This window comes from Talpa europaea (assembly GCF_964194135.1).
Source record: "Talpa europaea genome assembly, chromosome: 7".
NCBI lineage: Eukaryota > Metazoa > Chordata > Mammalia > Eulipotyphla > Talpidae > Talpa > Talpa europaea.
The window spans coordinates 91,816,182-91,843,758 of record NC_140074.1 but is presented as its reverse complement, the minus strand read 5'-3'; the positions used below and the strand labels follow the sequence as shown (position 1 = coordinate 91,843,758).

At 47.2% G+C, this 27,577-nt stretch overlaps 1 protein-coding gene across 1 annotated transcript; it reads right to left on the bottom strand.

The window, feature by feature from the left end:
* Positions 1-84: 84 nt before the first annotated feature.
* Positions 85-27,294, bottom strand: POLR2A (RNA polymerase II subunit A; the record flags this gene model as incomplete). Its single annotated transcript, XM_084237366.1, has 29 exons — positions 85-1,241; positions 1,339-1,488; positions 1,966-2,079; positions 2,203-2,389; positions 2,576-2,779; positions 3,008-3,190; positions 3,300-3,404; positions 4,224-4,324; positions 4,619-4,865; positions 5,014-5,238; positions 7,532-7,737; positions 7,828-7,933; positions 8,024-8,195; positions 8,539-8,722; positions 9,200-9,422; positions 9,591-9,794; positions 10,237-10,331; positions 10,521-10,689; positions 10,780-10,989; positions 13,898-14,108; positions 14,202-14,326; positions 14,806-14,938; positions 15,105-15,325; positions 15,470-15,631; positions 15,953-16,234; positions 16,403-16,576; positions 16,669-16,805; positions 16,951-17,083; positions 27,202-27,294. The coding sequence occupies 29 exons, from the start codon at positions 27,292-27,294 to the stop codon at positions 85-87; spliced, it is 5,913 nt and encodes a 1,970-aa protein (XP_084093492.1).
* Positions 27,295-27,577: the final 283 nt, after the last annotated feature.

Genomic DNA, 27,577 nt, shown 5'->3' with positions numbered 1-27,577 from the left:
CCCCTTGAGAGATGGAAGAGGATTGCAGTGCACTACTGAGGCTGCCCTTCGCCCTAGCCAGCTACTGCTGCACCCTGCTCACCCTTAATTCTCCTCATCACTGTCATCAGGGCTGATGGCTGGGCTGGTGAGACTATAGGTGGGGCTGGTGGGTGAGTAGCCAGGGGAAGTGGGTGAGTAGGTAGAGCCTTTAGGGGAGGTGGGCGAATAGGTGGGGCTGGTAGGTGAGTACTTAGGAGAAGTGGGTGAGTACGTGGGGCTAGTAGGTGAATACTTGGGTGAGGTTGGAGTATATACCGGAGAGGTTGGTGAATAAGTAGGAGATGTTGGTGAGTATTTTGGGGTGGTAGGTGAATAGGTGGGGCTGGTAGGAGAATACTTGGGAGAGGTGGGTGAATATTTTGGGCTGGTAGGAGAATACTTGGGAGAGGTTGGGGTGTACTCCGGTGAGCTGGGACTGTAGGAAGGACTGGTTGGGGTGTACTTTGGCGAAGTAGGGCTGTAGCTGGGGGAGCTGGGGCTGTAGCTGGGAGAACTTGGAGTATAAGTTGGAGACTGTGGTGTGTACCGTGGGCTTGAAGGGGAGTAGCTTGGTGAAGTTGGGGAGTAGCTGGGTGAAGTTGGAGAGTAGCTTGGAGAAGTAGGGCTGTAATTAGGGCTTGTGGGTGTGTAGTTGGGACTAGTAGGTGAGTAGCTGGGTGATGTTGGGCTATAGCTGGGTGATGTTGGTGTATAATTAGGACTGGTTGGAGAATAGTTCGGGCTAGTGGGTGAGTAACTTGGGGAAGTTGGTGAATAGCTGGGTGATGTTGGTGAATAGCTCGGAGATGTTGGTGAGTAGCTGGGAGAGGTGGGAGAATAGCTGGGTGAAGTTGGGGAGTAACTAGGGGAGGTTGGGGAGTAACTGGGAGAGGTTGGAGAGTAACTGGGAGAGGTTGGGGAGTAGCTAGGTGATGTGGGTGAGTAGCTTGGGGAAGTCGGAGAATAGCTGGGAGAAGTGGGAGAATAACTAGGAGAGGTTGGGGAGTAGCTGGGAGAGGTTGGGGAGTAGCTGGGAGAGGTTGGGGAATAGCTGGGTGATGTGGGACTGTAGTTGGGACTGGTCGGAGAATAAGATGGGGAGGTGGGGGAGTATGAGGGTGAAGTGGGAGAGTAAGATGGACTCTGGGGTGTATAACCCCCAGGGGAGCGGGGCTCGTAGGCAGGTGATGTAGGTGAGTAGCTGGGAGACATGGCACCACCTGTGAGGAAAAAACCAGGAGTTTAGTGATAGAGGGACTTGCCCAGAAGGAAAAGATCAAAGAGCAAATCAATTTGATGCTTACAAAGACAACTTACCTGGAGAGGGGATGTATGGGCTTGAGGGGCCTGGGGAGCCCGGTGAGCCCGGTGTAGGAGACCAGGCAGGAGAGTAACCTGGGCTGAAACCACTGGCATCTGAGGCAGCACTGGGAGAGAAGCCAGCTGCCCCTGGTGTCATTCCACTCCCTGCAAAGTGAAACATTATTTAAAATCAGAGCTTAGGGCCTCCCCGGTGGCGCAGCGGTTGAGCGCTGGGTTCCGAAGCTGCCCGCGGCCTCTGCGGTGCCGGTTCGATCCCCGGCTGCTCCCCGGCCACCGGAGGAGGGTCCCATATGGCGCGCAGACCTCTCCTGCCGCCCGCTGCTCCCCTCAGCAGTGTACTTCGGTCCTTCTGCCTGCTCTGCTCCCCGCTATGGCTCTGGTGAATTCTCTCACCCTCCCGCGCTTCTGACTGTACCCAGTGCATGTATAAACAAAAACAAACAAACAAACCAGCAAACAAATAAATAAAGAATGCCTCTATAAAAAAAAAAAAAAATAAAATCAGAGCTTAAGCCCAAGATCTTCCCCAGGACCTCCAGTATTCCAACATAGCTAATCCTCACAACCCCAGCTTACCCACCCTGTGAACCACCTAGACGGTCCTTGGTCTAGGTCACTCACCAACACTGGGGGACCAGGCGCCATAGGCTGGGGTTGCACCCTGGTTCCAAGGTGTCATGGCCGGAGAAATTCCTCCCATGGGACTGGGTGCTGAGCCGAAGAACATGCCAGTAGCTGCATAGGCACACAGGGAATCATGAGTAACAGCACTTAAGGACGAGACACTCTCCCATACATGGACTCCCTCTCCCCCCAGACCCAGCCAGGTTCTGTGCAGCTGAGGCCCCTCATACTCACGTCCAGCAGCCCCCAAGCCAGGGATATTCGTGGGGATCTCCATGCCATACTTGCACTTCTCTGCATCAAGCAGGAGGTCAAAACAGCCAGTGCCAGCTGGGGCTAGCTGGCCCAACATGATGTTCTCAGATACCCCTTTCATGGGGTCACTCTCCCCATGTGCAGCTGCCTCCATTAGCACATCTACCTGAAAACCAGAAGAGGGGGTTGTCCTCCATCAGACCCCTCCTACACACAAGGCTCCACCAGTTACAGCCAACTCACAACAGAACAGCACCAATGTCCATCTCACATTCGCTCTGGCTCTTTTATCCCAGAGCACCCTCTCCTTCCCTTCCCTCCCTCCTTCCACCCTGCTCAGCTCTGCCATTACCGTCTCCTCAAAGGAGCATTTCATGAGAGGTCCAGTGTCCTGGCGGTTGACTCCATGTCGAGTGATGGCCATCAAGTGGCCACGGCAGGTCATGGTGTCACACAACAGAGCCAAGTGCCGGTAATTTACATAGGAACCATCAAAGGAGATGACATGGTACAGCTCCCGCTCCAGGGCCTTCCGCACAGCTTCAATGCCCAGCACCTGGAAGGGAGGTTGGGAAGTTCAAGATTGGGTAGCTCTGTTAGCCACCCAGATCCACAGAGGAACAGTCAGGCACCCGTGAAATCCATACTCAGGTATAAAAACAAAATCCAACCAAGAAAATCCCATGAAATAGCCTGGACTGCAACCACTGCCCGGGACCCTGGCAGAGGGCCTCGACTAGAGATCCAGGAAAGACAGCAGGGCAGTGGGGCTCTGGGGGCGCACCGTGAAGATCTCCACAATGTCATTGGATGTGGTTCGCACAGGGTCCACGTCCTTCTCACTCAGCACCCGCATTAAGCTCACACCATCCGTCTCCAGGATCCACTCCTGCAGGGCCTTGAACTCCCCGTCCTCTGTAATAATGATCTTCTTCTTGTTGTCTGTCTGTGGTAAGTGCATGTACACCTGGAGGGGGACAGAGTACACTTGGTTGGGCAGGGTGGGGGTAGACAGGATGGGGGGTAGACAGGGTGAGAGAGGGAAAGTGGTAAAGTGTGGGAGAGGAATGGCTGACCTTGCTGATCTGCTCGATGCCTTGCAGGGTCATATCCGTCAGCATGTTGGACTCGATGCAACGCAGAAAAACATCATCATCCATCTTGTCAACCACTTCTTCTTCCTGCAACGAAAGTGAGGTCAGCACCCCAAAAATTGCTCTCAGCCAAAACCAGAGACTCCTCAAAAGCCTAGATTCAAGTCAGATCCCCAGACTCTGCTAAATTCCAATGAGATTATTTTGTATCCTCTTTTTATGATATTAAAAGAAATCCAAGAAAAGGCACAGACACCTCCCCCCTCCCAAACACAACATAACTTCTACTTGTGTGTGTGCACTCCAAGGGCTGCAGCAAGGCACATGGCATGTGCCCCGCTTGTCTGGCTTTCTCTGAGGATCTGCCTAGGCTGCTGCCACCTTGACAAAAAAACTCCCTCAGCTGTATACTGTATTCCATCAAAATATCATATTGCCATCAATTCTCTGACAGTTCGATAATTAGTAAGTTCTCAGTTCTTATTACTGAACTACTGGGCACCTACATCTGCTGAACAATTTTTTTAGAAGCCATACCCAGCAGAGTGAAATCACTGCTCAAATATCTTGGGTCCCCTACCCACTGTCACAGCACCTTCCCTAAGACAGTAATTTCTACTGTCCAATCCGCTCCCCAATGCTCATGTAGGAGTCTCAAGGGACAAGAATTACAGGACACACCCCCACACCAACACCATCCTTTTCATCATTATGGTTAGTTTAAATTTCAAAGATTTTTACTACTGAAAGTTCTGAAAATCACTGCAAACTACATGCCATTAACTCCTACGTTAGGTGGTATGACTAGTACTTCAATGATGCTTTCATTTTAATTTCTCTGGTCACAAACAAGATTTCATGGTTCTCTGTATGAGACAGAGCAATTTATTCTTGGGTCCCATTTACCTCTTGCATCTTGTTTTCATCACTGTTCATGATGCGGATACGGAGCACCAACTTCTCGGCATTATCGTCATTAAAGATACAATTCAAGTCATCTCCAAAACCTGGAAGAGAGAAGGACCTGTGAGAAAGACTGCATCTACAGGACTTGTCTGCCAGTCACTGTTCACCTGCAGCACCCCCCTTACCCGGTGCTCTTTTGGCTTGCCCTCTCCTTCTCAAAGATCTCTTCTAGAGAAGGAGGGCAAACGATACAAAGGGAGTGTGAGGGGATCTGGAAAAGATGCCCTGGGGGTGAAATGGCACATGGAAGATGGTGAGCGTGGGTGGCCCAGTGGGGACCAGAGTCCAGTGATGACAAAGAACAACTAAAGCTGGGTGTACCCTCCCAGCCTTACCAGCATTGATCTTTTCAGCAATCTGCTCCATGGTCAGCTTTCGGTCAGTCATATGCTTCCGGTCCAGTTCCACCCGTAAAAGCCAAGGGGAGATTCGGGCTACGTCAAAGTCAGGCATCTCATAGTAGACATTCACCCATTCTTGATCCTCTGCCACCACCGTGCTCTGCGGGTTGGGGTCATAGTAGATAGCCGTGTTGGCAGTCACCTTCCTCAACGTTGTATGTTCCAGGCGGCACAAAATGTCCTGTGAAGAAATAGGGATCATTACACAGGCATTTGGTGGGCTCCAAGGGCCTCTTCAAACACACATCAAGGGATTCCCTGATCCTAATTTAAAGGAAGGAGTCCCCTCCTTTTCCTTTTGCTGGGAAGTCCATCATCTTAACCCCTACCTTAGCTCTCTCAGCATCTCGAGCAGACTGGCCCAGCAGGAAGACAGTCAGTGAGGGGGTTTTTGGCTTCTTGGAAATGTTGATGAGCTCCTTAAGTCGGGGCACACCTAGTGTCACATTCTTGGCAGACACACCGGCATAGTGGAAAGTGTTCAGGGTCATTTGGGTGGCAGGTTCTCCAAGAGACTGAGCAGCCAGAGCTCCCACCATTTCTCCAGGATGCGCCTATGGAATAAGAAAAGCTACCATCAAGGCCTCCCTGGTGGCACAAGGGGTAAAGCACGCACTATGAAGCAATCCGCAGCCTCCACAGCATGAGTCTGATCCCCCCGTCGGCCAGAGAGAAACCCACATGGCAGAGCAGACCTCTCCTGTCTCACCCGCTTCTCCCTTCAGCAGTGTATTTCAGTCAGTCTGCCTGTTCTGCTCCCCGCTTTGTCTCTGGCGAATCCTCTCAGCTCCCCCATGCCCCGCCTCTCTGGCCTGTACCCCAGCTCTTGTATACATAAATAAATAAATCTTAAAAAAAAAAAAAAAAAAACCTACCATCAGATAAAGCAAAGTCCTCCCTTCTGAATGGTGAGTGAAAGATGCAGTCAGTGCTGAAATTACCCTCTGCTCTCAAAAGACACAGAGGAAGAGTTGTTTGGAAAAGGGCCGAGTCTTAAAATCAGTCTTATTTGATCATTTTCCCTCATATGGAACACTTCAACTTACAAATACCATGTGCTCTTTTTTTTTTTTTTAAGAAGCATGTTTTTATTTATTTATTATATTTGTTTGTTTGTTTTGTTTATACATGCACTGGGTACAGTCAGAAGCGCGGGAGGGTGAGAGAATTCACCAGAGCCAGAGTGGGGAGCAGAGCAGGCAGAAGGACTGAAGTACACTGCTGAGGGGAGCAGCGGGCGGCAGGAGAGGTCTGCGCACCATGTAGGATCCTCCTCCGGGGGCCGGGGAGCAGCCAGGGATTGAACCGGCGCCGCAGAGGCCGCAGGCAGCTTCGCAACCCAGCACTCAACCGCTGTGCCACCGGGGAGGCCCAAATACCATGTGCTCTTAACGCTAATAGAAAAGTACTATACTATCTAAAATTCAAATTTCTGGGCCTCCCCGGTGGCGCAGTGATTGAGCACTGGATTGCGAAGCTGCCCGCAGCCTCTGCAGTGCCGGTTCGATCCCTGGCCGCTCCCCGGCCACCTGAGGAGGGTCCCACATGGCGTGCAGACCTCTCCTGCCGCCCGCTGCTCCCCTCAGCAGTGTACTTCGGTCCTTCTGCCTGCTCTGCTCCCCGCTCTGGCTCTGGTGAATTCTCTCACCCTCCCGCGCTTCTGACTGTACTCAGTGCTTGTATAAATAAGTAAAATAAATAAATAAAAAATAAAAATATTAAAAAAAAATAAAATTCAAATTTCTGTAAGTGTACTGAAGTAATAGGGTATTTTATAATCATCTTTTAGATAGGAAGCATTAATTTTAATTGATATATAATCACATACTTAAAATAGTAATTGTTTAGTTGGAGTCATACATTAAGTAGTCATTTTACATTAGATTCTTTTCCTTGGTAGATGTATTTAAGGTTCATCACTGTGTTTTTATGACTTGATAACCTCATTAGTTATCACTGAATAATACTCCTTTGTATGGACAAATCAGCGGACATTTAGGTTGTTTCCACTGTTTGGCTATTATGAATAACGGTGCTATTGAATAAGAACATCTGTGTGAAGATTTTTGTGTGGAAATACGCTTTCAATTTTTCTTGGGTATATTCCTTATATTTCTAAGAATGGAATTGCTAGATCATATGGTAACTCTATATTTAAACTTTTATGAAGAATTACCAGAATGCTTTCCAAAACAGCTGCACTGTTCTTACCATCACTGTACGAAAGTTTCATCTTCTTCATAGCCCTCCCAACACTTCTTTGTTCTTATATTTTTACCATCCTAGAGTATGTGAAGTGGTAGCTCATTATGCTACTGATTTGTATTTCCCTAATAGCTAATGATGCTGGGGCCTCCCTGGTGGTGCAAGGGGTTGAGTCTCAGCACTATCAAGTTATCACCAGCCGCTGCAGCCTGAGAGTTTGATCCCCAGCCAGGGAGTTAACCCACATGGAGCAACAGATCTCTCCTGTCTCGCCCGCTGCTCCCCTCTGCAGAGCAGTGTATTTCAGTCAATCTGCCTGTTCTGTTCCCCACTTTCTCTCTGGAGGATCCTCTCATCCCATCCCACCCCTGTACCTCTGTCCTACACCCCAGCTCCTGTATGTATAAATAAAATAAATCTAAAAAAAAAAAAAAAGAAATATGGAACTAATACCTCTCCTACTTTGGTAATCTTAGCAATCTAAGATTGGTAAGGTATGAAGAACCAATACAGGACTTGGTACACAGCAGTCTCCTGGTAAATGAGAGCATTCTTAGGTGATTGTGGGCAGGGGTAGGATGTTCTCAGCCCAGATAAGTCAAAGGAGATAAACCAGACTGAGGTGATGAGTGTAACACTCACAATGGCTTGGTTGAACTTGGACTCAATTTCACCAAGCAGCCAATCAAAGGCCTCTCCACTGAGTCGAAATTCCTCAGCCATGCGGCGAGAGCACAGTGTGGATCGCAGGTGGATGTTGAAGAGCAGTGTAGCATTTTCCTGAGCCTGCCGGCTTAGTGGATCATCCCCATTCACAATCACCAGCTTTTTGCTCAATTCCTTGACTCCTGAGGGCCAAACAAGGGGAGAAGTGATTGAAGACAAGGGCTCAGGAGTCTACTATCCAACATCCTGGTGGCTCCAAAGCAGATACTCACCCTCTACCACCTTGATGGGGTGCAGGTCGGAGGGAAGGCGAGGGTTGATGTGGAAGATTTTCTGAGCATTCCAGATCATGCGCAGCAAATTACAGGGAAGGACAACCTAAGGCAAGAGTGAAAGGAGGGGAGATCATGAATCTGCAATAACTCTGTGGCAACATACTTCTCCACTCTAGTCATCCCACACACGCACCTTGCTGTCACCAGTTGGGAAGATGACCCTGAGCACCTCACGATCCTCACGCATCCGCTCAAATTCTCTTTCCAGCTCATTCTGAATGTGCGCATTGCTCAACACATCCTTCACTAGATCCTCCTGCAAAGTGCGTCGTAGGGCCCTCTCATTGGTATAATCAAAGCGGAACCTGCAGATGACAGGGGTGGAGTCAAAGGGCAGGTGGGTATGGGTCCAGAGCCCCACAAGGAACACTGTGAAGTTCCTGAAGGTGTGCAGGAACAAGGAACAGGAACAGGTTTGGAGATAGGGATCCTGCTTAGGGAAATGTCAGATCTAGGTCCAAGGACTGCCAAGGGGACCTGAGCACATGCTAGTCCCTCTAGGCTTTCCTTGTGCACTGAAAGGGACAAAATGAGAATGGGTCTCAACTCTGCTTTTCATGAACCCTCTCCCATATCACACAGTCTTTTAATTCCAAGATACATCCCATCCTACAACTTTGGTCCCACACCCGTTTGCCATCTCCTCACTTCTTCTCAAAAGCCTTGTTGGAAGGCTTAAGGGTAGCCAGGTTCTGGAATTCAACACTCTCGCCTGCCAGGCCGTCCTCGCCATAGCGCAGCTGCACCACCTGGTTGATGGAGTTCCGCACAGTTGCATCATACTTCACCATCACTGACTCCATGGACTTGATCAAGCGCCGCTGGATATATCCTGGGGAGAGACAGATCCCATTATCAACTATGGGACCCAAGAGGGTGACAAAAATCCAAAGACCTCCTTCCTCCTATCTTATGACAAGCCCTACTGGCAATTGTGTAATCTTAAAATATGATCCTCAGCAGAGCCTGTGAGTAGCCCTTTCCTCCATGAGGCCTCTTAATAAAAAAGAAGCCATGTCCACTGCCAGATGAACCAGGGATCTGTAGAGTTCCCTAGGAACCACCCCCTCTTTTGATAGGTAAGGAACAGAGAGCCTGGAACTATCGCTGCATCATGGAATACTATATGGCAATTAGAACAAGAGCATCTACATAACTCTGAGCTCTAGTCTCCATTCTTTCCACTAAGGCCAAAATTACATCCCTGGGAATAGAAGTGTTTAGTCTTGAGTATCCCCACGCCCCAGCCCTCAGGGAACCCACTCCTTGGTGCCAATCCATGAAAGGACCTTGGATCTAAATGACTCACCAGTCTCAGCAGTTTTGACAGCTGTGTCAATGAGCCCTTCACGACCTCCCATGGCATGGAAGAAGAACTCAGTGGGCGTGAGGCCAGCCAGGTAGGAGTTCTCCACAAAACCACGGCTCTCAGGCCCATAGTCATCCTTAATAAAGTGAGGCAGGGTCCGGTGCTTGAATCCAAAAGGAATCCGTTTGCCTTCCACATTCTGCTGCCCTACAACAGCAATAACCTGAGAAACAAAAGGTGGGGTGCATTTAATTTTCATTGCCTTAAGAATTAAGAAGCCACAGCATTTCCCAAAAATATTCCCTCCTCTCCCTGCCACAATACATGTGTACCGTCCACTTCCTCCCAATCTTCAGCGAAGCCCGATATCTGTAAAGAAAAGACTCCCCACCTGGGAGATGTTGATCTTGGAACCTTTAGCTCCGGACACCACCATAGATTTAAAGTTGTTATATTCAGACAGGGATTTTTGGGCAGAAGAGCCAGTCTTGTCTCGGGCGTCATTGAGAATACGGTTCACCTGGTTCTCAAAAGTCTGCCGCAGAGTATTCCCTGGGGTGGGCTCCAACTCATTGTTATGAGCCTTCTCGATGACCTGGGTGCAAAGGAAGCAGAGTTCTCAGTGAAATTACCAATTCCTGTTGTACATCTCTTCCCCTTTAACCCTTATGCTCTCTTTGCTCTTGCTGATGTTAAACTGGAAGTCCCAGGCCTCCCCTAGTGGCCCAGGCAGTTGTGTGCAGCGCTGTGAAGCTGTCCGCAGCCTCTGCAGCACTGGTTCGATCCCCGCCAGCCGGCGAGAATCCCACAAGGCGGGATTCTCTCCTGTCTCGCCCGCTGCTCCTCTCAGCAGTGTATTTCAGTCAGCCTGTTTTGTTCCCTGCTCTGTCTCTGGTGAATCCTCTCACCCTCCTGTGCATCTGGCCTGTACCCCAGTTCTTGTATGCATGCATGAATAAATCAATCTTTAAAATAATAAATAAACTGGAAGTCCCTGAGAGTCTCTTATTCAGTCTTTGTCCAGCCTTCCCTCTTACCTCTATCACATCCTGCTTGGCCTTCTTAATAGTATTCTGAATGTCCTGGTAAGTCTTAGAATCAGCAATGGAGTCCCCAATGCCAATGGTATGACCTAGGGAAAAAAAAGAAGCATCAGTAACACCTGTTTGGACTCCCAAGAAACAAAGGATAGAATCACGGCCAATAGTGTTGATGGAAGGACACCAAATCCAAGAAGGAAAGGAAAAGGGATGGAAGAAGAGCAGTAAGAAGTGGGAAAGCAGGTTTCACAGACAGGGCTTAGTAGAGCACTTATACTTACCTTCAATGAGAAGCCAGTTGTTAATGACAGTCTGAATGTTTGAGTAGAAGAGGCGAGTGATGTCATGACCCATCTCTAAGTAAGAGATGTGGACCAGGGAGCCGGCTGATGTGCCCAAAGACTTTTTACACAGGATGCCCATGATCAGCTCCCCATTCTCCACCACCACCTACAGACAAAGCACCCAACACACTTAAGGCCAATGTTCTGGTTCCCATTGACAAATGCTGCCCCCACACATCCAGAAGTCAAGATCTACCTTGGTGTCACCAGGAGAGATGTGCTTGTAAGGGCCACTGTCCTCATCATCAGGATGGGTGCTGTGGGTGCGGATACAGTTGATATGGCCTGGTATGATGAGAGAGAAGATCTGCTTGCCTGTCCACAGGGGCCGGGGCTTCAGGATGGCTGGCTGTGGGACTTTCCCATCCCACGTGGAGAGAAACATGAGGAGGTTCATCACTTCGCCCTGTGAGAGTAAAACAAATGGGGTATCAGAACTGCAGGCCTCATCACTTGGGAATGTCAAGGGAGGTTATACTCTCGTAGGGGGAAAGTCAGGTTTTAGAGGCAAAGGCATGCCAAAAGTGTTTTTCCAAACTTTTATTAAAAAAAATTCATTGTTGGGCCTCCCCGGTGGCGCAGCGGTTGAGCATTGGGTTGCGAAGCTGCCCGCAGCCTCTGCGGCGCCGGTTCGATCCCCGGCTGCTCCCCGGCCACCAGAGGAGGGTCCCACATGGCGCGCAGACCTCTCCTGCGGCCCGCTGCTCCCCTCAGCAGTGTACTTCGGTCCTTCTGCCTGCTCTGCTCCCCGCTCTGGCTCTGGTGAATTCTCTCACCCTCCCGCGCTTCTAACTGCACCCAGTGCATGTATAAACAAAACAAACAAACAAACAAATAAATAAATAAAACATGCTGCTATAAAAAAAAAAAAAATTCATTGCACGGCCTCCCTGGTGGCCTAGGGGTTAAGTCTCAGCACTATCATCACTATTGCCCAAATTTGATCCCCAGCCAGGGAGATAACCCACATATGGTGCAGCAGACCTCTTCTCTCTTACGTACTCCTCCCCTTAGCAGTGTACTTCAGTAAATCCATCTGCTCTGCTCCCCACTGTCTCTGGTGAATCCTCTCAAACCCCACACCTGTGGCCTACACCCAAGTTCTATGAAAAAAATTTTTTTAAAAAAGTAACTACAAATTTTTTCTAAGAGTTAGTAAGTGAAGGTAAAATACGTAAGTAGATGAAATTTTAACAAGATATTTACTTTTTCCTTCACCTTTACTTTCTAGACAATACCTGCAATTACATGACATTTTAAGGAGTTAAATGGGGAGCTTTGATTTTAGTCTCTGATCTTTCCTAAGTCTCTTTCCTTGTGCCTCACAGAAAAGGTCAGTCAGTGAATAACCAACAAGGGCAAAAATGAGTCTTTCTTTTACTTTTATACTGATTAAATTAGTACTGCAGTATTTGATTAACCAAGCTTCTGCAGATTTTGTGATTCTTGGTTTTTTACCTTTTTAAAAAAAGATTTATTTATTTATTTATACAAGCACTGGGTACAGTCAGAGGCACGGGGGGGGGGGGGGGGTGAGAGAATTCACCAGAGCCAGAGCGGAGAGTAGAACAGGCAGAGTGATGAGGTACACTGCTGAGGGGAGCAACGGGCAGCAGGAGAGGTCCGTGTGCCATGTGGGACCCTCACCCGGCGGCCAGGGAACGAACCGGCGGTGCAGAGGCTGCAGGCAGCTTTGCAACCCAGCGCTCAACGCTGTGACACCGGGGAGACCCGGAATTTTTTTAAGAGTTACTTATTTATACAAGAACTGGGGTACAGACCAGAGGCATGGGAGGGTGAGAGGATTCACCAAAGTGGGGAGCAGAACAGGCAGACTGACTGAAATACACTGCTGAGGGGAGCAGCGGGTGAGACAGGAGAGGTCTGCCATGCCATGTGGGAATCTCCCTGGCCAGCTAGGAATCATACCAGCACTGCAGAGGCTGTGGACAGCTTCACAGCACTGAGCTCAACCGCTGAGCCACCGAGGAGAGTCCCGGAACTTTTTTTTTTCCTTAAGATTTATTTATTTATGCATACAAGAACTGAGGTACAGGCCAGAGGTGTGGAGGGTGAGAGGATTCACCAGACACAGAGTGAGGAACAGAATAGGCAGATTGAAATACACTGCTGAGAGGAGCAGCAGGCAAGTAAGGAGAGTTCTGCTGCGTCATGTGGGTTGCTCCCTGGCCAGGGATCGAACTCGTGCTGCAATGGCTGGGGAGAGCTTCACAGGTTGTGTCTTAACCCCTTGCGTCACCAAGGAGGCCCTCTTGGAACTTTTTTTTTTTTTTTGGGGAACATTTTTTTGATGTAAGAAACAACTTCTTTATTTATTCATGTATTTCCCACAGTGACATAAGTCAGAGAAGTGGGAAGAACCCCACTGGAATTCTTCTGCCATTGCCCTTAAGAATTTTTAAAAACAGGGCTTCCCCGGTGGCGCAGCGGTTGAGCGCTGGGTTGCGAAGCTGCCCGCGGCCTCTGCTGCGCCGGTTCGATCCCCGGCTGCTCCCCGGCCACCGGAGGAGGGTCCCGCATGGCGCGCAGACCTCTCCTGCGGCCCGCTGCTCCCCTCAGCAGTGTACTTCGGTCCTTCTGCCTGCTCTGCTCCCTGCTCTGGCTCTGGTGAATTCTCTCACCCTCCCGCGCTTCTGACTGTACCCAGTGCATGTATAAACGAACAAACAAACAAACAAACAAATAAATAAATAAAACATGCCTCTAAAAAAAAAAAAAAAAAAAAAAAAGAATTTTTAAAAACAGGGGCCTCCCTGGTGGTGCAAGGGATTAAGCGTCACCACTAGGAAGCAATCCACAGCCACTGCAGCACAAATTTAGCCAGGGAGCTGACCCACATGGCGCAGCAGACCTCTCCTGTCTCACCCGCTGCTCCCCTCAGCAGGGTGTTTCAGTCAATCCACCTGTTCTGTTTCCCACTCTGTCTCTAGTGAATCCACTCATCCCCACACCTCTAGTCTGTACCCCAGTTCCTGTATGCATAAATAAATATATCTTTAAAAGAGGGAATTAAGCATTTTGAGGTATACATATACGTGTGTGTGTATATATATACATATATATACATGCATATATATATATATATATCTGCTTTGTGTGAAATCATGGTGTAAAGCATAGCTGACTATTTACTGCTTATTTAGTCATGAGTCCACTGTAATCAGCACAACTTTGAACTATGAGCAAAAAAACCCAGATATTTAAAAAAAAAAATTTCACAGCTTGTCCTCCCACTTGCCACCCTGGGGCCACCTCTGCTGCCTGAGCCAGGTTTTCTCTCTAGGACCACATACCCGCTCCAGGAAGACGTCCCTCTTAGTGAACTTGCGCACTGCAGTGAGCGTGTCCTGCACAATGCCCATGACAGGGCGATTGCTCTGGGGAGTGACAATCATCCTCGGCACCATGGCAAGCTCCTGGATCTCTGCCCGCGTCTCCAGAGACTGTGGCAGATGCAAGTTCATTTCATCCCCATCAAAGTCAGCATTGTATGGAGTAGTCACACTGCAGTGAGAGAGAGAAGTCAGTTGGGGAGATGCCTGCAGTGGAACCTCAAGGAGCGCCAGCCCTTGCCTGCCTCCCTCAGACAGGACTGACCTAAGATTCAAGCGAAAAGTTGACCAGGGGAGGATGCGGACCCGATGACCCATCATGGACATCTTGTGCAAAGTTGGTTGTCGGTTGAAGATAACAATGTCCCCATCACACATATGCCTTTCCACCTGGGGTGTGAAGCATGGAAAGTCTCAGTGAAGGGCAAATGCTAAGTATGTGATAACAGTGGACTCAAGATGCTTTATAAATAGAAATGGATGGTACTACATGCTATTTCACTACAACACTTATCAATCACCCCCTATGGGCCAGGGTCTGGGCAAGACACAAGGTTATCAGAGATGACTAAGAAAGCACCCACCAACCTCAACGGGGACTCAGCTGGCGAAGAAAACCAAGAGACTCTAAACATAAAACCCTGCCATATATGTCCCTCATGCTGCCTTTGGGTTTACATGATCTTCATCCTGAATGCCAGTAGCTGACAGCTACAAGCCTGCCCAGGACAGCAGTGGTCTTTTAAAAACACTCAATAAGCCTGAACACTGATAGACTAGATCATCTCAGATGGCTCACTCCAGCATGGCCCCATTTCAAAGAGCTTCCTGCTCAGATGAGTCAGAGAGACCCCAGTCTGTTAACATGCCTTATAGCCAGTCTGCAGGTGAAGATCACTAGGCTTTGGATGGAAACGCAGGTCGATTCGATCGCCATTGTCTCGGATGATGTACTTGGCCCCTGGGTACTGGCTGTTCCCCCTGCGTACTAGTTCTTGAAGTCTAAAAATGAAAGAGACGTAATAAACAAAATGCTTCCCCCCCAAAAAAAACCCTGTCAGCACCTTTACCCCAAAGTCCAAGTGGAATTTCTACACTTCAACATTCCTTCCTTCTCACTCCTGTCTCCCCAAACCACGCCACGCAGGGCTTCTGAGCTGAAGCACACCTGTCAATGTTGAAAGGAGTGACAATCTCTGCAAAGGTCATATTCGCAGCAATGGAGCGAGGCACGCCAACTTGATCAATGGAAAGGTTGGGGTCGGGGGTGATGACCGTGCGGGCTGAGAAATCCACTCTCTTGCCCATTAGGTTTCCTCGCACTCGGCCTTCCTTGCCTTTCAACCGCTGCTTTAGGGACTTGAGGGGACGCCCAGACTTTTGCATGGCCTGTGAGGAAACAGGGTAGAGGGTAGGAGGCATCCCAGTAGTCAGTTCTGGCCTCTTCTCCAGAGCTTGGAGGCCTCATGTTGGCTCCTCCCCATCTCAAATCCCTTTCCTTCTCAGGCACAAAGCGAGAACCTACTCACTTACCCGGGGCAAGCCTGGCAGCTCGTTGTCCACCATGGTGGCCACATGGAACTGGAGCAGCTTCACATCCTCTGCAATAACATGAGCAGCTGCGCCGTTCTGCTCATTGCGCCGAAGCTGATTGTTGATCTTCACAATATCAGCCAATTTGTGAGTCAGATCATCCTGCAATAGGAAATCGGCACCGTCACGATCCAGCCATCTCTGAACACTTGGCATTCAAGTGCCAGCACAGGGCTCTCTCATTCTCACACCACCCTCTCACTTCCCTGATAGGAAATCAGCTTCATGGTCTTTTAAACATGTTAAGGGTCTTGTTAAAGGTCACACAGCTAGGGTATTTTCACACCCAGGCAGGATCTGCCCATCACCCACACACACTACTCTCCACCGCTGGTGCCCGCACACCTTCACCTCCCACACAGAGGGCTCCTTCTAGTAAGACACCCAGTCATCCAGCTTAAAGAAAGTCAGGAAGCTGCTGACCTGGTTGCGGGCAGAACCCTGCATCACCACAGCAGGCCGTACAGAGAGAGGGGGCACAGGCAGCACTGTGACAATCATCCACTCAGGCCGGGCATAACGGGGCTCCATGCCCAGCACAAAACACTCCTCATCTGAGATGCGCTTGAAGATCTCGTGCACTCGCTCAGGACTCAGCAGGATCTTCTTCTCCTGAGAGTCCTCATTGACATGCTTCCATTCTGCATACAGTTCTAGGCCAGAGCGCCGGATCCTGGGCTGGTACCTCCCACAGCCACCATGGCCCTTCCGAGGAGAGAGGGGTTATCAGAGCCTAAGAGGTCTGGCCATTTTCCCCACATTAGGCCACCCCTCCCATGTCATTCAGTTTGGTTTCTCCTCTCTTTCTTCCAGTCCAGGCTTCTAGGACTACCACCCAACTTCTCCCTCCCCGTCTCTGCCAACCCCAATTACCTTTTCTTTTGTCAAATCCTCATCACCTTCAGGTTGTTCCACGCCAAATTTGTTGTCCATCTCCTCCCCACCCTCACAGATGTTTTTGCCCTTGCAAAGGTCATAGACGTGTGTGAGTCGTTTCTTGGGCTGTCCCTTGGATTTAGCCAAAATGTCCTTGATCTTTGGGTTGTTCTGGCAACAGAGCAGAGCAGGGTCAGTTGGGCCTCCTTCTGCATCCCCCTCAGGCAGACCCACGCCCAGGCCAAGGCCCATCCCCCACTCACAGAGTCCACAAGCAATTTGGAGCAGAAGAAACAAACACAGCGCAAAACTTTCATTGTCTTCACCAGGAAGCCCACGTGGAACACAGGTTTGGCCAGTTCAATGTGGCCAAAGTGGCCAGGACATTCTGTCATGTTTCCTGTGGGAACAAACACCTGACACTGTCCTCCCAGTTCTTACTTCAGACTATGCTTCCAGGTGTCCACCCTTGGGCCTGGTTTTCTGAAAGGACCCAAGCCCCTCTCCTAGCTCTTCATGATTCCATACCACTGCCCACTACTCACCTGCACATGTTTGACAGCGACCAGTCCGCTCAATCACCCCCTGCCTTGGATCCATTAGTCCCCCAAGCTTGGGGCGGCCTCCTTCAGTTGTCTCTGGGTACTTGATACCACCCTCTGTCACAGACATTCGCTTCTGCATTTAAGAAAGGACAGTGCAACTAAATAGAATTGCTAGGGTCTCCCTCTGGCAGGGGTTAAAGTCTCAGTGCTATCAAGCTATCGCCAGTCACTGTGGCATCAGTTTGATCCCCGGCAGGGAGCTGACCCACATGGTGCAGTAGACCTCTCCTATCTCGCCCACTGCTCTCCTCAGCAGTGTATTTCAGAAGACCCGCCTATTCTGCTCCCGCCTCTGTCTCTGATGAATCCTCTCACAACCCACACCTCTGGCCTACACCCCAGTTCTTATATGCACAAATAAAAAATCTTCTAAAAAAAATAGAATTGCTACTTTCCAGTTGTCATGCCAGGGGTTCTGTAGTAAGGTCTCAAAGACAAAGAGCTCCAAACTACTTACAGAGGAACTGACTGGATTGGGGTGGGGGTGGGGGGTCCGTGTATGTAAGTGTGCATATAACTCTGGAAATGTCAAAGTGAAATATCAGAAGTCAAAAGCTTATTCCAGTCATTGGTTGAGTAGAAGGGGAGTATTCAAACAAAGGTACATTCAACCCTAGGCTCTACACAAACCGACTACCTCTACTTGCACTCCAGACATCCCTATTGGTTGAATTTCCAGGTCATTAATATCCATAGGATTTAGCCAGAAAAGTTAGTAAAAGTTGTTTTAAGGGGGTAAAAAAAAAAAAAAAATTGATACCTTGTTTTTTTCTTTCTTTTTTTAAAAAAGATTTATTTATGCATACAAGAACTGAGATGCAGGCCAGAGATGCGGGGGTGTGAGAGGATCCACCAGAGAGAGAGTGGGAAGCAGAACAGGCAGATCTACTGAAATACACGCTGAGGGGAGCAGCAGGCGAGACAGGAGAGGTCTGCTGTGCCATGTGGGTTAGCTCCCTAGCCAGGGATTGAACTTGTGCCGCATTGGCTGTGGTAGCCTCATAGTGCTGTGTCTTAACCCCCTGTGCCAGCAGGGAGCCCCAATGCCTTGTTTTTTCCCCTCAAAGCTGAAATCAAGCCCAAAATCTGAGTTCCTGGCAGGAACCCCTCTTCATGGCACCCCACAACAACCTAGCAGGCCTGTCCCAAGATATGTCCTGCCAACTCTAACTTCAGCACCTGAAGTTAGGCATTCTTTGTCCCCATCCTTTTCATCTCATTCCCAAGGGCCTAGCTAGCCTGAATCCTAGGTGCTAAAGCGATAGGCTGATGAGATTACGGTAGCATCAAGGACCAGAATCCTGAATGGTTGAGTCAGGACTCAATGGGATCAATTCAGTGAAGATGGAAGGGAAGCTCAAAAATAGTTACGCGATTTCTCCCCTGGGCTAGAGGTTGGTCAAGGCAACCTTTAGCATCCTTTCATGCACTAAAAACAAAGAACTTTTAAATTAGCTACGTTTTGGTCTACCATACTTTCAGAAGAAAGAACTTAAAAAAAATTAATAAATGCTGTATCAACTCCAAGCCAGACACCAAACAAACTTCATGTAGCTTGGTTTATCCAATCCTAACCACTAGCCTGAATTTCCTAATTAATGAATTAAACAAGAAAAACCTGAGGTTGCATGAAGTGGCTTACCAAAGTCCTCAATCTCATAAAGCCAGTAGAAGTTAAACTCAGTTCTCTCTGGTATCAAACATATAGTCATTCCATTCTACTATGCTACAGCATAATAATTAAACTCTAGAATACATCTTCTTGGGGATAAGCACATTCTTATTTCCACAACTATCAAAATATGTTTGAGAGGATCAAGTTCAAGTTCCGGCAACTAGAAAAAGAGAACTCATTTGAATTTACCCGTGTACCATTTCTACTCCAACATTTGGGAAAAACACAAGTGAGTTCAAATAAGCAAAGAGCGGTAATTATGAGTGACTATACCTTCTTCAGCTACCACCACACCCCTGAACCACCCCTGGTAGTTAATGAGTTCCATTGCCCACTGGAAAGACCCAATTCAGTCTTAGCTTGTTGACCAATCACACATTGCAAATGGGTCACTTCCTTGAAGCTCCCCACTCTGCTTCCACACCCTCTCCCTACCTCCTTGGTTACTTGTTTCCTTCATAGGCTCCTCTCTGCCTTGTTCTGCTCCTTAAAAATTGCTGCTCCCCAAGGTTTTTAGCTCACAATTCTCATCATACCTTATATGCTTGCTTGTCTGTGATGTTCACTACATATTGATGACTCTAGCCCTCACTTTTTCTTCCAAACTTTGGAGTCACATATTAAACTATCTACTGAACCTCCCTACAAATATCTCACTGATAAAGCAAATCCAACATGTCTACAAGAAAACTCCCTTCTTCACAAAAATCTCTCCTTTTCCTTTAGTCTCCATCTAAGACGGTAGCACTAATCAGAAACCCAAATACTTACCTTTAATTACCCTCAACTATAAAATAGTGTTAGAGCATGGGTCGGAGTCAGAGATCCCTGGTTTGGAATTGTGGTTTTATCACAAATGAACTATGTCACCATCAAAGACTTAATAACCTGCCTAAACCCAGGATATAAAAGGTGTTCAATAAATGACAGCTATTTTTATCCAAGTAGTGATTATTACCACCAAGTAGGTCATTTTTGTCTCCTAAACATTTCTTGAATCTTGTCCCTCTTCTCCATCCCTCCAACCACTGCCCTGGGCCAGGCCTTTCTTTGTAATCTGCATCACAGTTGTTCATAGGTGATAGTCTCTCTCTTTCTAATCCATTCACACCGCAAATGGCGTGTTCCTTCTAAAACAGAAACCTAATTTCTATACTCTCTTCCCAGAATGACATCCAAATTCATCAGGACAGTTTACAAAAAGGGTTTTATGACATTTCTAACCTTTTTTTTTTTTAAGATTTTATTTATGCATAGAAGAACTGGGGTGTAGGCCAGAGGTGCGGTGGGGTGAGAGGACTCATGAAAAGACTCATGAAAGGGGAGCAGAACAGGTGGATCTACTGAAATACACTGCTGAGGGGAGCAGCAGGCAAGACAGGAGAGGTCTGCTGCGCCATGTGGGTAGCTCCCTGGCTAGGGAACGAACTCGTGCTTCAGTGGCAGATGATAGCTTCATAGCGCTGAGACTTTAACCCCTGTGCCACCAGGAAGGCCTTCTAACCTTTCTTTCTCTACATCAGTCCTTCTTCCACATCAGTAACAGAGCCCTTATTGTTCTCCTATCACCAACAAATTAGCTCACTCCTCCAAATCTGCGCACGTGCTACTGTCTTTGCTCAGATTCCCTTCCCCACAAGAAAAACTGCTATTTCAACTCAGTTCAGGCACTGCTTCTTCTAAAAGCTCCCAAGGCTAACTGGTACTCCTCTTCTGTGCATCTGCACATTTCATAACGCAATGAAATGATCTAATAGGGCCTGTCTTCGCCACAGATGATAAGCATCTCCGTGGCAGGCAGCATTCCTATCCTCCTAGACCCCAAGGCTCCCAATGTTAAGCTGAATCAAACTGCTTAGGACCCTCCACGGGAAAAGAGAAATGGTTGTGCCCTGACAGTCAAACTAATAACTCCCACATAATGAGTATGATTAACCGCTGGGTAGAAAGTAAAAAGGACTACTGATATAAGACTGAACAATTATCAAGATGATCTAATGAAATCGTAGGAGACAGCTCTAGTGGGTGACTAAGTTCACAAAGTTTTGGAATCCCATTAGTTGCACTGTGTCTTATGAGAAACTACAACAAGAGGTTTGTTCACCTTGAATGAAACAGAAAAAAGCAGGTATGAATCTGGCTGCCAGTGGAGTCATTAAAACAGGAACTAAGGGGGGCCTCCCTGGTGGCGCAGGCGGTTGAGCGTCATGCTGTGAAGCTGTCCGCAGCCTCTGTAGGGCGGGTTCGATCCCGGCCTGCCGGCGAGGGCCCCACATGGTGCAGCAGACCTCTCCTGTCACACCTGCTGCTCCCCTAAGCAGTGTATTTCAGTCAGTCTGCCTGTTCTGTTCCCTGCTCTGTCTCTGGTGAATCCTCTCACCCTCCCGCGCATCTGGCCTGTACCCGGTTCTTGTATAAAAATAAATAAATCTTTAAAAGTTAATGAATTGTTTGTTTTGTTTTAGTTGAAGTAACACTGCATAACACTAAGCTTTAGGTATGCTGCATTATAAATCAACATCTGTATATACATTAAATTCACCACTGAAATACCAATTATTATCTTTCTTACCATACTACTGGCCCCTTTGACCCAATTTATCCTCTCCCCTCCCCGTGAATTGTCGTTTTGGATTATATGCAAATTACTCTAGCCCCCAACCCTTCATCCCAACACTGGTTCTCACTGCCTACGTAATAAAGGCTAGGCTACTGAGAGGGCTGGCTGATGCTATGTGCTGACCCTGAGGTCACAAGAACATCAGAACATAGATTCTCAATAAATACTCTTTCTCTTTCCTGCCTTTAGCAAAGCACATAGGGTCCTGACAACTTGGCTCCAACCACATTTAGCTCACCAATAGCCCCCAGCCCACACACATTTTAAGTTCCAACTGCAATAGATTTTTCAAAATTCCTGTTCATCACATACCCCCTCCCTTCCCAGCAAATTTCTATTTATTCTTTAAGACCCAATTTAAACGTCACCTCTTTGTAGTTTTCTCTAACTCCCCAAGCTTACCCACACCCCAGCAAAGATCTGGTCCCAACTTTAATTACTTGTTTACACCTTTGTCTCTCCCACTGGACTGTAACCCTTGAGGGCAAGGATCATGTTTCCTTTATCTTTATATCCTGAGCACCTAGCACAGTAACCAGCACAAGGTAGGAATTTATCTGCCACACATACAGATCATCTCTCCCTAGATTATAAATGATTTGAAGACAAAAACAACCCGATTTACCACCCAGGATGTCGACATCCTACCTAAAAGAGTATGTTACTGTTTTAAATCCTTTTGGGATAAGCTGGGGTTTAAGTAAGTTATGCTTTTAAAGAATAGAAGGTTAACGGTGGCGCCAAGGGGTTAAGACGCAGCACTGTGAAGCTATCTGTAGCCACTGCAGCACAAGTTTGATCCCAGGGAAGTGACCAGGGAAGTGACCAGGGAAGTGGCCAGGGAAGTGACCCACATGGCGCAGCAGACCTTTCCTGACTTGCCCGCTGCTCCCGTCAGCAGTGTATTTCAGTCAATCTGCCTGTTCTGTTCCCCACTCTGTCTCTGGTGAATTCTCTCACTCCCCCACCTCTGGCCTGTACCCCAGTTCTTGTATGCATAAATAAATCTTTAAAAAGAAAAAAAAGAATAGGTTAACTCCTTCAAAGGTAATTAAGCACTTTGTACAAACTTAGCATAAAGTCCTAGCACTAACCCTCCTTGCTTTCTTCCCCTCACTCAAGGCTAACTGGTACTCCTCTTCTGTGCTTCCCCTTATAATAGCATCCAAATCCATCTTATAGCAAAGGTAACAGCTCTCCATCCTAGAGTCATCTGTCTCGACACCCCACCAAAAGACTTTTGTAAAATAGCCTATCCTTAAATATTATCTATTCCACAAGAGGTCCCTTACCCAACCAGCCTGCTACCCAAAGTTGAACTATCTCTTATTCTCTCAAAATACAGAAGCATTATATGAACTGCAAGCAATGCAAAAGAAAATCAAAGTCTCCCATACTCCTACATCCCAAGATGACCTCTGTAAAGTTTTGTGAATAGCCTTCCAACTTATTTTAAAAAATACAAGGGGCCTATGAATACAAGCACTATGAAGCAATCTGCAGATACTGCAGCACAAGTTCGAACCCCAGCCAGGGAGGTGAGTCAAATGGCACAGCATACCTCTCCTGGCTCACCTGTTGTTTCCCTCAGCAGTGTATTTCAGTGGATCAGCCTGTTCTGCTCCCCTCTCTGTCTCTAGTGAATTCTCTCACCCCCTGCACCTCTGGCCTACACCCCAGCTCTTGGATGCATAAATAAAACAAATCTTTCAAAAAAACAAATCTTAAAAAAAATAAAAATATGTTGCCATTTATATATATATGTATAAAAATATACGGGACATCATTCTACCTACTCTTCAGTAACTTCCTCATTATCCAGATTTCCAAACCTCACCAGTTCACAGTGTTTTTTTAGTGTCTCAGTAACTGTCACAGCAATCCATAGCGCAAAAGAGAGCCACTTATTAAGTATGTAGATAGATCTGGACAACTCAGTATTCATGTACTATCAATTCATAATATTTTGAAAAAATTAACACAACTGAGAAATTTTCAATGTTAAAACAAAATTTTTAATTTCCTAAATAGCCATAATTACTTCCTTGTGAAATCTATCGGACACTACACAACTTCTAAAATCTTGGAATCAGACTGGACAACAATCCTTTATTTCTTACTTTAAAAGTTTTTTATTTTTACTTCTTACTCCACACTGATTTTTGCCCAATTATTTACTAACTGCTAAAAACTCTGCACAAAGATATGACGTCATTGAAAGGCATCTGGCGCCACCTACTGTTGAAAGAGACCTACCTAGACCTACCTATTACCAATTCTCAGGACAGACAATCTTAGTATTTGTTCTGCTTCTCTTGAAAACTTAAAATATCTCACTGGGTCCCTGTGAGTTTGCTGTGGTGCCTCAGCAGAGTCTGGGAACATGGAATTTAACTTATTGGAAAGGTTTTATTCTACTGTAAGACTAGACCGTGAATTATTCAATAGGCTTCCTAACAGCATTTAGTAATTTATAAATTGCCCTTTTCAAACAACATTGCAATAAAAATTCTTCCACACTTATCTTTGTGTAATTGTCCAATTATTTAATTCAATCATTTATTCACCTAACTTTTATTACATGCCTATTATGTGCCAGGCACTAACTGAGATGCTTAAGGAAGAGTGGTGAAAACAAAGACCCTCATGAAATTGATACTAAGGGAGAAACAGAAAAACTAATCTTTTCTTTTAAGAACTTTGAAATAAATAAAATAACATCAGGACTGGGAGATACAGAATGCAGGAAGGTGCTATTTAAATCAGGGAAGAGGGGCATCCCTGGTGGTACAAGGGGTTAAGTCTCAAGACTATGAAGCTATCCGCAGCCACTGCAGCAGGAGTTCGATGCCAGACAGGCTGCTCCCCTTAGCAGTGCGGTTCAGTCAATGCGCCTCTTCTGTTCCCCACTCTGTGTCTGGTGAATCATTTCAACCCTCTCCCCTGTATCTCTGGCCTGTACCCCAGTTCTTGTATGCCTAAATAAATAAATCTTGAAAAATGAATAAATAAAGGAAGAGCTCCTAACAACATACACTGAACAGAGAATATGCTGGTGTAAAAGAATAGGTCTAAGGAGGTCTGGGCAATATTGTTCTAAACAGGATAGTGAATAATAAAGTCCTTGAGGAGCAATGAACTCACAGTGTTGGAAGCACAAGCAGGTAGTGTGGTTTACTTTAGAAGAGCAAAGAGGAGCCTCCCCTGTGGCACAAGGGGTTAAGTCTCAGCGCTATGAAGCTATCTGCAGCCAGGACAGGGAGCATAAGATCTTCATTTCACTCTGTCTCTGGTGAATAATCCTCTTACCTCCTGCACCACTGCCCTACACTACCCCAGCTCTTGTATGCATAAATAAATCTTTAAAAGAGAAAAAAAGAAGAGCAAAGAGGAGACTAACAAAATGGATAATGAGAGGGAGCAAGATTATACAGGACCTCACAGGTCAGAGTAAAGAGTTTGGACACTTTGGAGAGGATTCCATCCAGGGAAGAGACATAATGAAAATATCTCTCCAGCTGTTCTGCAAACCACAGGTGGGAAAAACTAAGGATAGGACTTCTGTAGCAGTCCATGTGAAAGATGGTGGATATGGAGATGGTCATAAATGGATTCTAGAAATATATTGAAAGGCAGAACTGACAGACAAGCAGATGGACTGAATGGAGAGTGTGAGAATGAAAAGAGCCAAAAATAGCTTTTAGGTTTGGGTCTGAGCAACTGCATGAAGCGTTCCTTTCTAAAGGAGGAAAGACTGGGGGAGGGGCATATTCAAGGGAAGAAATTAAGCATTTTTTAAAGATAAATTTTTGAAGTGCTAAGGGTGAGCCAAGAAATATGCCTATTAAATAACTGATAAAATTGTTAGATTATCTTCCAAGATTATAACAATTTGTCCTCCTACCAACAATGTGTAAGCATGCCTAATTTTTCATTATTTTTGCAGTAGGAAAAATATTTGATAAGGAAAGACATTTTAATTTGCATGCTTCCATTAGTAAGCTGATTATTTTTTATACTAATTCTGTGAAATACCTATCCCCATTCTTTATCCATCTGGTTGATGTGTGCTCTCCTTACTGATTTGTAATGTTCCTTGTATATCAAGAAATTTAACCTGCCATCACATGGCAAATACTGTTTCCCAGATGTTTTTTTTAGTTTTGTCTGTGGTAGCTTTAATACACAGAAATGGCTCTTATGTTTATGAAATGTGCCTTGCTCTTCCTTGTATATGAAATACTGAGCTCAGTGCCTATCACATAGTAGTCACTCAGTACAATTTACCTATAATTCATTACTATTAAGGATTTCTGCCCTTAGTATCACCCCCTAAAATACAGCCTATGTTTTTTTGTTGTTTTTTTTTCTAAATTTATTTATTTGTTTATACAAGCAGTGGGTACAGTCAAAAGGGCGGGAGGGAGAGAGAATTCACCAGTGCCAGAGCGTGGAGCAGAGCAGGCAGAAGGACCGAAGTACACTGCTGAGGGGAGCAGCGGGCGGCAGGAGAGGTCTGCACGCCATGTGGGACCCTCCTCCAGTGGCCGGGGAGCAGCCGGGAATCGAACCGGCGCTGCAGAGGCTGCGGGCAGCTTTGCAACCCAGAGCTCAACCGCTGCGCCACCGGGAGGCCCCCATCCTATGTTTTTTCTATAGTGTACAGTTTTGTGTTTGAGATTTAAACCTTAAGCCCACCTGGTATTTATTCTGTGGTATAGATAACGTGAGTTCAGGAAATTCTAGCTCCTGTTACAAGTACCACACAGCTGAGCCCTCTGCTTCAGGAAAACTGTCTCTATCCACACACAGAGCATTTCAACTCCATTTTCTCCAGCCATCTGGGTGCCTCCAGTTCCACAAAAGGAGTGCAAGTCACTGACAGCTCTAACAACTCTACTCTGCTTCCATTCTTAGCCCTCCTCTCCAATCAGTTCTTTATAGGGAAACCAAAGTAGTAGTTTTTTTTACGTAAACTCAATGTCATGCTCCTGCTTGTAATTCTACAATGGTTTTCTACTGAAAATACAACTAAATGCAGATTCTTGATTTACAATATTCTGCTGGCCTGCCTCATCTCAGCCTCTCCAGCTCATTTCCTTAACACCCTCCCCTTCTCATCCACTAAACTCTAACCACTGAGATCTTCTTTCAATCCCTGTAGTACCCCAAATTCACTTCTCCCTCAGGACCTTTGCACTTGCTATTTCCTCCGTCTGAAAAGCTCTTGTCCTAGTCTCTGTGGCAACGATAACTGGCAGCGTCTCACCATTCAGTACTATAACGTCCTGAGACAGACCTTTTCAGATCATAACACCCTATTTGAAGTAGCCTCACTTCAGATACTCCCCGTGCATTTAACACTCATTTTATTTCAAGTCACTAGCCGTTTACTGAATTGGTCATTCCTTTATTCGTATGTTTGTGTTTCAAACCCTAGCCCCACAGAAAGGGACACCTCCCCCCACAGGGTCCTCGTGTGTCTTGTTAAGCTCTGCATCGCCAGCGTCAGTTGTGTCTATCAAACAGCAGGTGGTCAACGTTTGTGGTTAAAGGAGGTGAGGAAATTTGGGGTTCGCTTCTTACCCCAACTTTCAAAGGTCCCTAGAATTCGTGTTCTCCTTAAACGTTTGTACTCTCGTTTAATGTCTGTCACTCTGTGATGTGGCGCGTCCCTCCTCCTTCCAGCCCATCCTGCGGCCATACCCCCACGTAGGACACAGCGCTTGCTCACACCCTAGCAAAACCTAACTCCTGGGGCCACGAGGTTGGACCCCGCCACCCTTGGCGCGGCCAGCCCATCCTCCGGTGCCGTCACCCTCAAGCAGCGAAAGGCAGCTTCCTCCAGCCCCGCCCGCGGCGCGGGAGGAAGGAGTGGGAGGACAGAACGGCTTACCAGTTCATCCGGACTGAGGACTCCGAACTGCACTCTCTTGATGGTGCGCAGCGGGCATGCGCTGTCCCCGGAGGGGGGGCCACCCCCATGCATCGCGGAGGCAGGCGCGCTGCGCAGGCGCAAACCTCACTACAAAAAGCCTGCGCCGCCTCCGCCTAGGTGCTCAGACCCCGCCGGGGCGGCCACCGGGAAGGACCTCCCCGAGTAGGGGGGAAAAAGCCGGAGGAGGGAAAGGTGGGGGAGGGAAAGAGGCGGGGAAACGAAAAGGAGCGAAAGGAGCTCTCCTCCCCCTTTCCGGAGATTTTTCGTCTCCCAAAAAGGAAAAAAAAAAAGAAGGGAGAAAGGAAAAGGTTCTGGGGGAGGAAGAAGAAAAGGG